Here is a 15279-nt window from a genome sequence, read left to right as displayed (position 1 = left end):
GGGTCAGTCTTTACACTGAGCCCTTCCATGGCATGTCCTCTGCCATGCGTATTTTCACTGCGTATTTTCCGGGCTCTCGAGTCTGGCCCGCCACAAAGAAGGGTGCTCCCCACACGGCCACCCTGTCATCTCTGGGGACAGCTGCCCTGCCAGGGTAAGTTCTGGTCAGCAGCTGAGGGAGCTCTTCCCTTGTTCCTGATGATTTCAAGGTCCTCACAGTCCTGGTAGTCTGGTTCTTCCCGGAAAGCCCAAGTGTCTGTGGGGAGTCGTCGTAGCTTCTGTACAGGGAACCAGTGGATGGAGGTATCGTTAAATACGTCCGTGTACTGTGAAGTCTCAGGCAGCTCAAGCTCCTCCAGTCCTTTTAAAACCTGAGCAGGAAAATTCAAATGTAAAATACACGAACCTGATGGTCACAGTAAACCCCCACACTTCCGGGTGCCATTTATCAGTCACCCCCAGGTTACCCTTTTAAAAAAAAAAAATGAGGATTAGAGTATGTTGACTTAAGCCTGTCTGTGATGAACTGGAAGCTCCAAGGGCAGTGAGTGTGTGGGACTGACACTGAGAGTGAAGGACACATCCTTGCTTTCTGCAACACAGAGCTGCTGAGAAAGCTCATGGAGTACAGTAACTTCACTGTGCCCTCTGTGAGCCCCTCATGAGCTCCGCCCACATCCACAAAGGCAGAATTCACAATTAACAGGGAAATGGTCTGGTTTCATACCCTTTTTCATCCTACCTTCATTTACATAGATACCTTTGCAATGTAGGCATAATTTTTCTGTAGAATCCTTGCCAGCAATCTGGAAATTAAAAAAAAAAAAAAAAACAAGCCCAGCATGATTAGGAGGTATGGGAGTGGTTTTATCTAGTTTAAGACATTATAGAAACGCAAAGTAGCTTAAAGATAGCAAACATTTTTAAAAGGAGGGGAACATGGAGCAAGTTCAATATAATCCATAGAAAAGATGAATGTCCCATAACCAACCACCCCTTTTGTGAGGGGAGGAGTGACAGTGGACACCTAAGGCATGTGCAGCTGAGAGAGCAAATGGTTTCCACCACTTTTGGTTTTTTTAAGATTTGATTTACTTGCTGGAGAGACAGCAAGAAGCACAAGCAGGGGGAGCAGCAGCCAGAGGGAGAAGCAGGCTTCCTGCCAAGCAAGGAGCCCAATGTGGGACTTGATCCCGGGACCCCAGGATCATGACCTGAGCGGAAAGCAGATGCCCAACCAACTAAGCCACCCAGGCATCCCTCCCACTTTTAAATACACTTGTGCACCTTAAGGGAAGGGAGGAATTCTTGGCAAGCAGACCTCCTTAACTCTGCAGCTTTACTCGGGGTTGGTGTCCCTAACAGGCTGGTTTCCCGCACACAGGTCTGTCAGGAAAGCTCCCGCCGCAGCCTGACAGGACCTCTGTGCGCTTGCGCTCACCTCTCCTCGAGTCCTCTGAAGCTGTTCCCAATGATGAGCATCTTGGCAAGGGCGTCCACTGACCAGTTACTGCAGAGAAGGTTGTTGTACAGGGCTGTGCCGCAGTGGGGCATGTAGAAGATAGTGCGCTCACCGTGGACGCTCCGTCTGCCTTCCTGTGGGGATGGCACGTGCAGTGTGAGCCCCTCCGCTCTTCCCGGGAGGTTGTGGCAGGGGCACAGGGCACGTCTGTGAAGAGCTGAGCGCTCTCACCACAAAGTAATCACAGTGCATGGGGTGAGGGACACAGGTCAGCCACCCTTCTGTATGTGTTTCACAACAGACCTGTGTACCAAGCCAGGCCGCATGCCTTAGACTGACTTCTACGTCTGTGACAGCAGCACCTCTGGAGGAAACCAGGAACTGCGAGGGAGACAAGTTGAAACCACAAGGAAACAAACCCCTTCCTTTGCGAACAGTCAGGTTATCGTGTGGCCTAACAGAAATGGACAGATGAAGTGGGCCTCAAAGTCGGGAAATCATGAGGTCCAGAAAGAACTTGTGTTTACTGAAGAGATGTGTGTCCCACAAACACAGAAAGCTCTGGATCAGCAGAGGGGCTTCTTAGGTCTGTGACAGCAAGGGCAGGAGGGGTAGCAAGAGTTACTATCCCCATGGACTGTGCATGGTCAGCCTCTGGGCCTCCTGGGTCCCTTTATGCAGATGCCTATCACAGTCCCTTCCAAATGTCCGCTGGGATTAACAGCCCCTCCTGGGGACCGTGGCTCCACAGTCGTACCCACGGCTGGGACACAGGCCCTGTCTGCCCTGGCCTCTCTGCTCTGTACTCTCGTCCCTTCTGTTCATCACAAACAGGCAGAAGCCTGCCTGGGGCCATCCAGCCAACTCCTGGTGGGCCTGCAATCCCAGCGCCAACCCAGGAAACCTTCCTCTAGCCCCTCAAGCGGCGCAGAGTGCTTTCCCCTCTCTGTTCTCCGTTCTGCTCACCACGTACTTGTTTACAGGCCACACACCTTGACGGGACACTGGGCTCCCTGGAGGCTGGGACTGCATCTATCCTGGCATCCCCCCAAAGTCCATGCCTGGCACAGAGAAGGCACCCAGAAAAGAAGACGGCATGAATGGAGTGGCAGGGTTTCAGGGCCCCACCAACATCAGTGAAGGATTCTCTTGTCTCAGCAGGGCTTGATTTTCGGGCTTTGTAATAAATGAGATGGCCATTTTGGAAGATGGAGAGGGATCAAATGACTACTCTGTAATCCCCCCAGCAACGCAAAGCGGCTTGCAGGGGTGTGTGCCTACACTGGCTTCAGGCCCTGCTGCAGAGGTGATCTTGCTCTGCATCTCATAGTTTCACCTCGGGGCAGAAGATCTACCCACAGCTCCCAGCCAGATGCTAAGGGTGTGACTGGGCTACCATGCAAAGAGAGATATACTCTGCCCTTCTATGATCTCCCCTAAGACAGGGTAAATCCCAACCAGAAAGCCCTCCTTTGAGGCACTGATACTATGTACCCCTTTATTTTTTAAAACCAACGGTAAGTACCAACTTAGGAAATTACCAGAGGTTCCTGGACATGGGATTCTCACCAGAATTTGGCAAATATAACAGGTTTCAGTCCATGCCATTTGTGCCATTTGGTGTTTTTGTGATGGGCACCACCTAGGCCATGATGTGGGTCACTGCCAGGTCCCCTGTGACAGGCGCCGGGAAGGCACATGAGCAGCAGGAAGGAGGGAATGATGGCTAATGCAGAGCAGGTGCCTCCATGGGGCACAGCCTGGGGACCCCCTTTGGTCAGTAGTCACACAGCCCTCCTGCTCCCCTTCCCCAAGACTCACCTCGTTCTCACTGAGAACAGTCACACCAAGGCTCTTCAGAACTGCAAGTTCTAGCTGGCTAAACAGAGGGTCGTACACCCAGCAGTGCCTCCTGGGAATCTGCAGAAGGGGATAATGGGTTCTGTCAACCCAAAGATCTGTGTGCAGACAGTGTGCAAGGCCAAGGGATGGAGTGATCAACAAGAATCTAAAAATGTACCTGGCACTTTTCCAGGAAGAGAAGCAGAAAGGTGAGCTGGTGTCTAGCTATGACGCAGGTGGCAAAGTTTCCAATGCCATAACATACACACTTCCAACAGCAGGTTCCCGGGACTGGGTTCTCCCCTGGGATGAAGCCAGGAGTCACAGCAGACTCATTTGGTGAGGAGTCAAGATGCAGGTTTCCAAGGGCTTCCGAAAGAGTCCCCTCAGGGACCTTCAGTTGTTCCAGATGTTTTTTAAGACAGCTGTTGATGGTTTCTGAAAGAGCAGGCCCCTGAACACAATCAGAGGGTGTGCTCTGACCCTGTGAACTAAGTCTGTCACATAAGTCCACAGACCCGGGGAGAAAAGGAGCAAGTTGGGAAAGGCTTCATTCAGCTTCTCAGGGAGAAGGCCAAGGGACTCACTCCCCAACATGCCTGGGAGGTACGGCCAGGCCCACCAGCACCACAGGCTGTCCTGGGTCCCTGTGCACCCCCCAGCCTGCAACCCCAGAGAACTTTCCAGTAAAAAATAGGCTTCATTTATGGGCACGGTTTCCACCCAGAATTCTAATGTGAACTGTGTCTAATTTATTAAGAGGTACCTGGTAAATGCGGGTTATGCTCTGAAATAACCTACTTTTTTATTATAACAAAGAACCTAGAAACAGAGCTCTCAAAATCACACTACAAAAGGCTGGGAATAGGAATATTTAATGTGTAAAAACTTCAAAGAAAAAAAAGGCTGGGGCTTTTGGAGTCTAACAAAAAATATTCTGTTTAAATCTTCTCATATGGCAGTGAGTTCTCTTGTCTCTCATTTTATTATATTGATACTGAATTTATTTGAACAAATCTGTACACAAAACAACTGTGTTGCCACAGTCAGATGCCGATTTTCACTTACTAGCAAAACTACCTTAAAAACAGTCCCCCGGCTTCAAAAGGCTGCGGGCAGAACTGGCTCTTTCAGTCCTTGCTGTTGAAAGTCCCAGTGGAAGTTTTTAGGAAAACACTTGACAGCAGATATCAAGCTGGTCACTGCCTGTCACTGAGTAAGTCCACTTCTGGGAATATGTCCTGAGAGGATCATCCTAAACTGGTAAGAGTTTTACACAAAAAGGTGCTCATCGAACAGTTATGCATAAGAACTAAAAAAAAAAAAACAAAGGAAACAAACTAACTGTCCCTCAATAAAAATACTAACGGCTATACATTCCCTCCCCATATTAACATTTACGTGGCCACAGACTGTTTAGGGACAGGTCACAACTGCATGGGGAGGAACGGGTCTATGTGGCCATGTTGAGGCAAAGAGTGCATGAAGAGTAAATTTCAACAATGACAGTGGCAGCAGACGCTGATGGCCCCCCCAGGCCCAGGCAAGCACTGTCCTAACCACTTAACCAAACAGCCTCATTTAATCCCCAAAATTACACCACAGGATATGCATGCTGTCACTTCCCTTTCACAGACATAGAAACGGAGGGTCAGGGCTAGTAAGTGCCAAGACACACGGCTGTGAGCAGGAAGTCAGAATTAGAACCCAGCTCTGTGAAGAAAAACAGCACCAAATATGGACTGGACTCCTTTCTTTGCCCACATTCAGGCCCTCCTCCCACACCTTCCACCCCCAGCCTCGGCCATCTGGTACCCACCTAGTGCCAGACTCCAGAAATCAGACAGAAGCAGGTCCTTCCTATTAAAAGAAAAAGGCATGGTCATTCCCCAACCTTCCCCAGGCTGCCCCCTCAGGGACCCTTCTCCTGACCACGACCTGGATGCAGGGATGGAGCGCTCTCCCACACAGCGCTCCCAGAGCACCCAGCGTGGCCCTGGAGTGGCCGGAGGAGGATCCACAGTGAGCATGTCCAGAGCAGACCAGTAGGCCGGTGTTCAGAGAGGACAGAAGGCTTGCCAGAGGACATCCTGATTCCCAAGGACCCCTCTGGGTCTCTTTTGTATCCTCCTCGGTCCACACCATGGCTGAGCACAGACACCGAGCTCCATACAGTTGCTAGATGCACAGAGTGCACCTCTCTGAGCTTTAGTTTCCTGGCCTCTAGAATGTGGGAAAGAATCGTCCCTATCGAGCAGGCTTGCAGAAGGGAGCAAATGGGTCAACACAGAGCATTGGGCTTTGCACACAGTGGGGACTCAAATAAGTCTTTGTTATTATAAATAATAATTATAAATAATTCCAAGGTGAAAGTGAAAGGAGACACGAATCCAGTGTCTGGGCTTTCTTTATTCAAGTCAACTGGCTTAGGCAAACCTGAAGCAGGACAGAGTCAACAGTGATGTGATCTGAAACAAACTCCATGAACTGTCCGATCGAAAGACATACAGTGGCTGAAAACACAATACCCATCCATGTGCCGTCCACAAAAGACTCACTTTGGACATAAGGACAACATAGACCAAAAGTGAAGGGACAGAAAAGATGTTCTGTGCAAGTGGGAATCAAGACAGAGCTGGAAGAGCTATAATCAGACAAAACAGAATTCAGCGCTGTTTAAAAACATACCACCATTTGTGAGACGCAGCAAAAGTGGTTCTAAGAGGGAAGTTTACAGTGATACAGGCCTGCCTCAAGAAGCAAGAGAAGTCACAAATGCATGCCCCATTGTGACACCTTGTGATCTAGAAAAAGAACAAACTAAGCCCAAAGTCAGTAAAAGGAGGGAAATAACAAAGATCAGAACACAAATAAATGAAAGAGGGACAAAAAAAGGAAACGATCAGGGTGCCTGTGTGGCTGGCTCAGTTGGTTAAGGGCCTAAGTGCTGTTCTTGGCTCAGGGTCATGATCTCAGGGTCTTGAGACAGCGTCCGGTGTCAGACTCTGCACTCAGTGTGAAGTCAGCTAGGGATTCTCTCTCCCGCTCTGCTTCTCCCCCTGTGTGCACGTGCTCTCTCTCTCTCAAATAAATAAATGTAAACACCACCAAAACACACACACACACACACACACACACACACACACACAAATTGAAAAAGCTTTAGCTACACACACCAAGAAAAAAAAGAGGGGACTTAAAATCAGAAATGATGGAGGAGATGTTACGACACCACAAAAATACAGAGGCACAAAGTATTGCTGTGAACAGCACACAGCAACAATTTGGACAAACTCAATCAGCAATATATTTATTTTTATGTTTCAAGTTTTTATTTAAATTCTAGTTAGTTGGGGTGCCTGGGTGGCTCAGGTGGTTGAGCGTCTAACACTTGGTTTCGGCTCAGGGTCATGAGACTGAGCCCTGAGTCAGGGTCCAAGCTCAGCATGGAGTCTGCTTGAGACTCTCTCTCTCCTCCTCTCCCTCTGCCCCTCCTGTTCGTGCTGTCTCTCTCTCTCTCATATGAATGAATGAATGAATGAATGAGTCCTAGCCAGTTTACATACGCAGTATAATATTAGTTTCAGGAATAGAATTTAGTGATTCAACACTTACATAAAGCACCCAGTGCTCATCATATCAGCAATTTAAAACCTCCCAAAAAACCAAGTTCCAAGACCAGATGCTTTTTTTTTTTTTAAGATTTTATTTATTTGACAGATCACAAGTAGGCAGAGAGGCAGGAAGAAGGGGGTGGGGTGAAGCAGACTCCCTGCTGAGCAAAGAGCCCAATGTGGGGCTTGATCCCAGGACCCTGAGATCATGACTTGAGCTGAAGGCAGAGGCTTAACCCACTGAGCCACCCAGGCACCCAAGACCAGATGCTTTTAATGGTTAACTTCTACCATTCAGGGAACAAATCATACCAATCCTTCTAACACTTTTCCAAAAAACAGAAGCGAAATCTCGCAAACTCATTTGCGGAAGCCAACATTACCCTGATACCAAAACCAGACAATGACACCCCAAGAAAAGAAAATTACAGGCCAATATCCCTGACGAACATAGATGCAAAAATGTTCAACAAAATACTAGCAAACCAAATTCACAAATATGCTGAAAGGATCATACACCATGATCAAGTGGGATTTATTCCAGGAATGCAAAGATGGTTCACACGTGCACATCAATCACGGTGATACATCATTTTAACATGAAGAACAGCAGTGCCTGGGTGCCTCAGTTGGTTAGGCACCTGCCTTTGACTCGGGTCATGTCATGATCCTGGGGTCCTGGAATTGGGCCCTGCGTCGGGCTCCCTGCTCAGTAGGGGGCCTGTTTCTCCCTCTCCCTCTGTCCCTCCCCCTGGCTCGTACTGGCTCTCTCTCTCAAATAAATAAAATATTTCTTAAAAAGTTAAAAAAAAAAGACAAAATGAAGAATAAAAATCATGTGATCATCTTGAGAGATGCAGAGAAAGATTTTGACAAAATTTAATATCCATTTATGATAAAAATTCTCAACAGAGTTGGTATAGCGGGAATATACCTCAACATAATAAAGGCCACATATGACAAGCCCACAGGTAACATCACATCCAATAGCGAAAAGTTTCAACTATTACTATTTCCTCTAAGAGCCTCTAAGATTAGGAATTTTCCTGATCCTTCCTCGCCACTTTTATTCAACACAATATTAGAAATCCTAGGCAGAGCAGTTATGCAAGAAAAATAAATAAAAGAAGTAAAATGGTCACTATTTACAGATGACAAGTATATAAGGAAAACCTTAAAGACTCCACTGAAAAACTGTTGAAACCAATAAATGGATTCAGTAAAGGTACAGGATACAATATCAATACACAAAAATGTGTTGAGTTTCCATACGCTAATAATGAACACCAGAAAAAGAAATTAGGAAGATGATCCCACTTGAAGTTGCACCAAAAATAATAAAATACCCAGGAATAAAACTTCAAGTAGGTGAAAGCCTGTATACTATAAGACGTTAAGGAAAGAAACTGAAGACAACATACGTAAATGGAAAAACACTCCTTGTTCATGGATTAGAAGAATAGTGTTAAAGTGTCTAAACTTCCCCAAGCCATCTACAGATTCAATGCAATTTCTATCAAAATTCTAACTGCACTTTCACAGAAATAGAACAAAGGATCCAAAAATTTACATGATGCCACAAAAGACTCCGAACAGCCAGAGCAATCTAGAGAAAGAAGAAGCATGTTAAAGGCACCACACTTGCTGATTTCAGTCTATTACAAAGCTAGAGTAATCAAAACAATCTAATATTGGCATAGAAACAGACATGCAGCTTACCAGAACAGGAGAGAGAGTCCAGAAGCAAACACACACATCTATGGTTCACTACCTTATGACAAGGAGCCAAGAATATACAAGGGGGAAAGAAGAGTCTCTTTCATCAGTGGTGCTGGGAAAAACCAGACAGCCACATGCAAAAGAATGAAACTGCACCACTATCTTACGCCATACACAAAAATTAACTCAAAATGAATTCAAGACCTGAGTATAAGACCTGAAACCATAAAACTCTGAGCAGAAAACACAGGGGAAAAGCTACTTGACATAGGTCTTGGCAGTGATTTTTTTAACCTGATACCAGAGGTAAAAACAGCAGCAACAACAACAAACATGTGGGACTACATCAAACTAAAAAGCTTCTGACCAGCAAGGAAACCATCCACAAAATAAAAAAGCAACCTACTGTATGGGAAAACATTTGCAAATCATGTATCTGATAAGGGGTTAATAGCCAAAATAGAAAGAACTCATGCAACTCAATAGCAAAAAACAAATAAACAAAAAACCCCCACAAGCAATCTAATTTAAAAATGGGCAGATCCAAATAGACATTTTTCTAAAGAAGACATACAGATGGTCAACCTGAACATGAAAAGATGCTCAACACCATTAATCATCAGGGAAATGCAAATAAAAACCACAATGAGACACCACTTCACACCTGATAGAATGGCCATTAACAAAAAGACAAGAAATACAAGCTTTGGTGAAGATGTGGAGAAGAGAAAAACCCTTGTGCACTGTTAGTGGGAGTATAAGTTGGTGTAGCCACTGTGAAAAACAGTACAGAAGATCCTCAAAAAAATTAAAAATAGAACTACCATAGGATCCAGCAATTCCCCTTCTGAGTACCTGAAGGAAATGAAAACACGAACTCAAGAAGATATATTCACCCCTGTGTACACTGCAGGATTATTTACAACAGTGAAAATAAAGAAACAACCTAAATGCCACCAGCAGATGAATGGATAACGAAACTGTGGTCAATACACACAGTGGAATCCTACTCAGCCATAATAAAGGATGAAATCTTTCCATTTGCAATGGTGGATCTTGAAGGCATTATGCTGAGTAAAACAGGCCAGTGAGAAAGACAAATACTAGAAATCACTTACATGTGGAACCTTAAACCAAACAAAACAAAAAACTGAGCTCACAGAACAGAGAGGTGACTGCCAGAGGTAGGGGGTTGGAAGTGGGAGAAATGGCTGAAGGGGTCAAAAGGAAAAGGAAAATAAACCCAATTACAGCATCTTTTTTTTTTTTAATTAAGTAAGTTGTACCCCCAATGTGGATCAAACTCAGAACCCTGAGATCAAGAGTCACATGCTCCACTAACAGAACCAGCCAGGAGCCTGGAATTATAGCATCTTCTGATGCTCAGTGTTTTCAGAAAGGCTAAAGTAACATAATCTACGATATTCTGAGGGTTATGTATATATTTGGTAAACATAAAAAAGAGAGAACGCAGACTTCAGTCACACACTCAGGTCTGTATCTGGTTCTAATATTTACTATGATGTTAAGCAAGTGACTTTTTATTTTATTTATTTATTTGAGAGACAGGGAGCAAGAGAGAGTGATCACAAGCAGGGGGAGGGATAATGGGAGAGGGAGAAGCAGAGGGAGCAGACCCCCCGCTGAGCAGGGAGCCCTACAAGGGGCTCCATCCCAGGACTCTGGTATTATGACTTGAGCCAAAAGGAGATGCTTAACTGACTGGGCCACCCAGGCGTCCCCACTTAACCTCTTTTGTGCCTGTGTTTCCCAAACTCTGAGGATAATATGAATATTTACTCTTAGAATAGTTTTTATTTTTAAACTTTTTTTAAGAATAGTTTTTAAAATTAAATGAGATAGAGGTCACTTAATGAGACTCTTAATGATAAGAGAACAAACGGTAGATAGAGGGAAGGTGAGAGGGGAATGGACTAGATGGGTGATGGGGATAAGGAAGGCACAAGTTATGATGAGCACTGGGTGTTTGTATGTGATGAATCACTCAATTCTCCTGAAACCAGTATTGCCCTGTATGTTAACTAACTAGAATTTAAACAAAAATTTGAAAAGAAATAAGAAAAGAAAATCCGAAAGAACAATACAGTTAAAGCAAAGTCTGTATTTACTCAAAAACAAAAACAAAAACAAACCCATGTATTAAGTGGACCACACAGTTCAAACCCATGTTGGCCAAGGGTCAACTGGAATACTGGAAATCCTAGCCAGACCAATCGCACAAGAAAAATAAATAAATAAAAGACATCCAAATTGGAAAGGAAGAAGTAAAGGTCACTATTTTCAGATGACGTATTACATGTAGAAAACCCTAAAGACAACACCAAAAAACTATTAAAATAAATGAATTCAGTAAAGTTGCAGGATAAAAAGTACATAAAAATTTGTTGCATTTTTATACACTGATAAGAAACTATCAGAAAAACAAATTAAAAAAAAATCACATTCCCAACTGCATCAAAAAACCCAAGATACTTAGAGATAAAATTTAACCAAGGAGGTGAAAGCCTATATACTGAAAACTACAAGACATTAAGGAAAGAAACTGAAGATAACACAAGTAAATGGAAAGACATTCTATGCTCAAGGATTAGAATAATTCATAATGTTAAACTGTCTATACTACTCAAAGCCATCTAGAGATTCAATGCACTTTCTATCAAAATTCCAATGACCAAAAAAAAAAAAAAAATTCCAATGACATTTTTCACTAACATAAGACAGAGAATCTTTAAAGTTTGTATGGAACCACAAAAGACTGAACAGCCAAAGCAATCTTAAGAAAGAACAAAGCTGGAGGCATCATGCCCCCAGATTTCAAACTCTATTACAAAGCTATAGTGATTGCTGGCATACTGGCTTAACAATAGACACGCAGATCACCAGAACAGAAGAGAGAGTCAGAAGTAAACCCACACATCTATGGTCCAGCATCTTATGACAAAGGAGCCAAGAATATACAAAGGGAAAAGAACAATCTCTTTAATAAACATTGCTGGGATAACTGGGCAGCCACATGCGAAAGAATGAAACCGCACCACGTGTCTTACATTATACACAAAAATTATCTCAAAATGGATTAAAGACTTGAATATAAGACCTGAAACCATAAAACTCTTAGCATAAAACATAAGGGAAAAGCTGCTTGACGTGGGTCCTGGTAATGATTTTTTTGGATCACACTCCAAAAGCCAAGGCAACAAAAGCAAAAATAAATAAGTGAAACTACATCAAACCGAAAAGCTCCTGCCCAGCAAGGAAAATCGCCAAAAAAAGACACAGGCAACCTACCACCTCTGAGAAAAGATTTGTAAAGCATGTATCTTATAAAAGATTAATATCCAATATATATAAAGAACTCACACAACTCAATTAACAACAAAAAACAATGTGATTAAAAAGTGGAAACATTACCCAAATAGACATTATCCAGGGAAGACATAGAGAGAACCAACAGCTACGTGAAACGATGTTCAACATCATTAATCATCAGGGAAATGCAAATCAAAACAACAATGAGATATCACTTCACACTGGTTAGAAGGGTTAGTATCAAAAAGAGGAGAAATCACAGATGTTAGCAAGGATGCGGAAGAAAGGGAACCCTGGTGCAGGGTTGGTGGGGATGCAAGTAGGTGCAACCACTGTGGAAAACAATATGCAGGCTCCTTAAAAAATTAAAAATAGAACTACCCTATAATCCAGCAATTTCTCTTCTGGCCATTTATCCAAAGAAAACAAAAACACCTATTTGAAAAGATATATGAACCCCCATGTTCACTGCAGCATTATTTATAATAGCTAAGATATGAAGACAACCTACATGTCTATGGAGGGATGAATCGATAAAGAAGATGTGAGGGGCACCTGGGTGGCTCAGTGGGTTAAAGCCTCTGCCTTCGGCTCGGGTCATGATCTCAGGGTCCTGGGATCGAGCCCCGAATCGGGCTCTCTGCTCAGCAGAGAGCCTGCTTCCCTTCCTCTCTCTCCACCTGCCCCTCTGCCTACTTGCGAGCTCTGTCTGTCCAATAAATAAAAATCTTTAAAAAAAAAAAAAGAAGAAGAAGATGTGATTTATGAATATAAAGTGAAATACTATTCAGCCATAATAAAGAACAAAATCGGGCGCCTGGGTGGCTCAGTGGGTTAAAGCCTCTGCCTTCGGCTCAGGTCATGGTCTCAGGGTCCTGGGATCAAGCCCCGCATCGGGCTCTCTGCTCAGCGGGGAGCCTGCTTCCCCCTCTCTCTGCCTGCCTCTCTGCCTACTTGTGATCTCTCTCTGTCAAATAAAATAAAATAAAAAAAGAGAAAGAACAAAATCTTTCCATTTGCAACAACATGGATGGACCCTGAGGTCATGATGCTAAGTGAAATAAGTCAAAGACAAATAGTGTGTGACATCACTTTTATATGGCATCTAAAAAAAACTGAGCTTAAAGATACAGGGGGATGGGTGTTAAATGGGTGACAGGGATCCAAAGGTACAAACATACAGGGATTAAATAAGTAAGTCACAGGGTGTAATGTATAACATGGCGATTATAGTTAATAACACTGTATTGCAAACTCGGAAGTTGCTAAGAAAGTAATCTTTTTTTTTTTTTAGATTTTTTTTTATTTATTTATTTGAGAGAGAATGAGTGAGAGAGAACACGAGAGAGGAGGTCAGAAGGAGAAGCAGATTCCCCAAGGAGCTGGGAGCCCGATGCAGGACTCGATCCTGGAAGTCCAGGCCATGACCTGAGACGAAGGCAGTCGCCCAACCAACTGAGCCACCTAGGCGCCCCGCTAAGAAAGTAATCTTAAAAGTTATCATAAGAAGAAAGTTTTGTAAAACACAACTGTATTTAAACTGACAAGCCATACGCCATTGTTCAGGGGACTCAGAAAGTACACAGTACTGCAAAAATCTGTGCGGGAGGCTGCCCTCACGTTCCTCACAGAGGCTAAGGGAGAGCTTTGTAAACTGGTGAGTGCATGCACAGAACAGCATGTAAGGTGCTGGGCTCCTCTCTACTTACAGCACTGGGCACTGCATCACACTTTGGGATACAGGAAGAAGCAGGGAGTTACTGGGGATACTGAAGAAGCTGAGGAAGAATAACAATGCAGGGTGTATGGAAAGTGCCTTACAGGTTTTCCAAATCTGTGGGCATGTTCCATTACACAGATATCTATTAAGTTCCTACAAAGTTACTGCTGCTTTCTACTCAGGCTCAGTCGGCTGGGCAGCCAACTTCTTTAATTCTTTGTTAACCTCTGAGTCATCCCTGTCTCTTGACCCTAATTCTGGGGGAGAGGAGAACATAAAATTGGTCTAATTTCTCTTCGTTGGGATGGTCCTTCAGCTGCTGATCTGAATAACTAACAAATACTGTTACTTACTGCGTCCTTAAAGGACTGCACATGAATAAGGACAACAATAATAACAAAAATAGGTAACATTTATTCCTCTGTGTTAGGCACTGTTCTAAGCCATAAGGTGCACAGCAAAGCATGGAGGCATGAGGGATTGGGATAAGCCCTAATAATGGAGAGCTTTGTAGCACCGGTTCTGGAGCGCAGAGACAAGGACTTGAAATCTGGTTCCAAACATCTGTGTCTCTAAGACTCAGCCCTCTCAGGATCCTAGCTGACCGAGATACTCAAACTAGTAAAGTGTGTAAAATGCTTAAGCCAGTGGCAGGCACACAGCAGCTCCTCAATTAACTAATGATAATCAAGAGGATGGTAATCACGATGGTGTTCCTTCCCCAGCGCCAGCAATAATAATAACCAACTAGTATAATATTAATCCCATACGCTGGTACTACGCTTACCCCGCACCAGGCACCGTGGTTTATGCATTTACTTTCCAAATGGGTTACATTAACTAATTCACTAAAGCGTCAAAACAAGCCTATATAGGTACTGTTTTCAGGTTCGTCTCTCAGATGAAAAAAACTGAGACAGAGAGATTACATATCTTGCCCAAGGTCACGGAGATGGAAGTGCAATAAAAGGAACAACAACCTTTACTACAATTCAGTCTGTAATAAGCTGCTCCCTCCGTTAAATCTGCACAATAACCCTAAGGATTTGATGTTCTGCCCATTTTACAGATGCCGAGACTGAGGCTCGGTCCCAGGGCCCGGCCCGCACTCACCCGGCCTCCCGGATGCGACGAAGCACGACTCCGCAGTCCGCCTCAGGCTGGGCCTCCACGTCCCGCAGGGCCACCTCCCTGCTCCGCTGTCGCCGCTCCGCAGAGCGTCTTTTCCTTCGCGGAGCCGCAGCCTGCCAGGGTTCCAACGCCGCGGACGCCATGACCCTCTGACGTCACGGGCGCGCCTCCTGACGCCATCCACACGCGCCAGCGCTGGGAAAATCTAGGGGGCGGTAGGCGCTGGAGGCGCACAATCCTGAGGCTTCCCCACCGCGCGCCCGTAGGTAGGGTGGGGAGAGCAGCTGGCGCCGGGCTACCGCCCACACTGCGGGTCGGATCGCGGAGCCCGGGGCTGCCGGGCTACAGGGCTGGGTTGGGTGGATGGCCGGCGAGGGGATACCAAAGGGCGGGACCCTGGCCGATAGCGCCTCTCGGCGGCCCCTCCGCGCTGCCATTGGGCCCCGATTGACACCTGCGCC

At 45.0% G+C, this 15279-nt stretch overlaps 1 protein-coding gene across 1 annotated transcript; it reads right to left on the bottom strand.

Annotated features, from left to right (window-relative positions):
* Nucleotides 1–61: 61 nt before the first annotated feature.
* SRRD (SRR1 domain containing) lies at nucleotides 62–14971 on the bottom strand. Its single transcript, XM_032883275.1, has 7 exons — nucleotides 14801–14971; nucleotides 5124–5164; nucleotides 3483–3742; nucleotides 3284–3382; nucleotides 1442–1596; nucleotides 761–806; nucleotides 62–371 (listed from the first exon to the last, which is right to left on the bottom strand). Exons 1-7 carry the CDS (start codon nucleotides 14959–14961, stop codon nucleotides 126–128), a joined length of 1008 nt encoding a protein of 335 aa, XP_032739166.1. The 5' UTR covers nucleotides 14962–14971; the 3' UTR covers nucleotides 62–125.
* Nucleotides 14972–15279: the final 308 nt, after the last annotated feature.

Source organism: Lontra canadensis, unplaced genomic scaffold (assembly GCF_010015895.1).
Source record: "Lontra canadensis isolate GAN:19392208 unplaced genomic scaffold, GSC_riverotter_1.0 scaffold87, whole genome shotgun sequence".
In the NCBI taxonomy this organism is placed as follows: Eukaryota; Metazoa; Chordata; class Mammalia; order Carnivora; family Mustelidae; genus Lontra; species Lontra canadensis.
This window is presented reverse-complemented; position numbering and strand designations above follow the sequence as displayed.

What these genes read in the sequence shown, in the direction of transcription:
- SRRD (XM_032883275.1), bottom strand. Translation starts at nt 14,961, where the DNA reads ATGGCGTCCGCGGCGTTGGAACCCTGGCAGGCTGCGGCTCCGCGAAGG. An exon ending in CGTCGCATCCGGGAGGCCGG is followed by an intron (nt 5,165 to 14,800) that starts GTGAGTGCGGGC and finishes TTCTTTTAATAG; the next exon opens with GAAGGACCTGCTTCTGTCTG. An exon ending in TTCAGAGGACTCGAGGAGAG is followed by an intron (nt 807 to 1,441) that starts GTGAGCGCAAGC and finishes TTTAATTTCCAG; the next exon opens with ATTGCTGGCAAGGATTCTAC.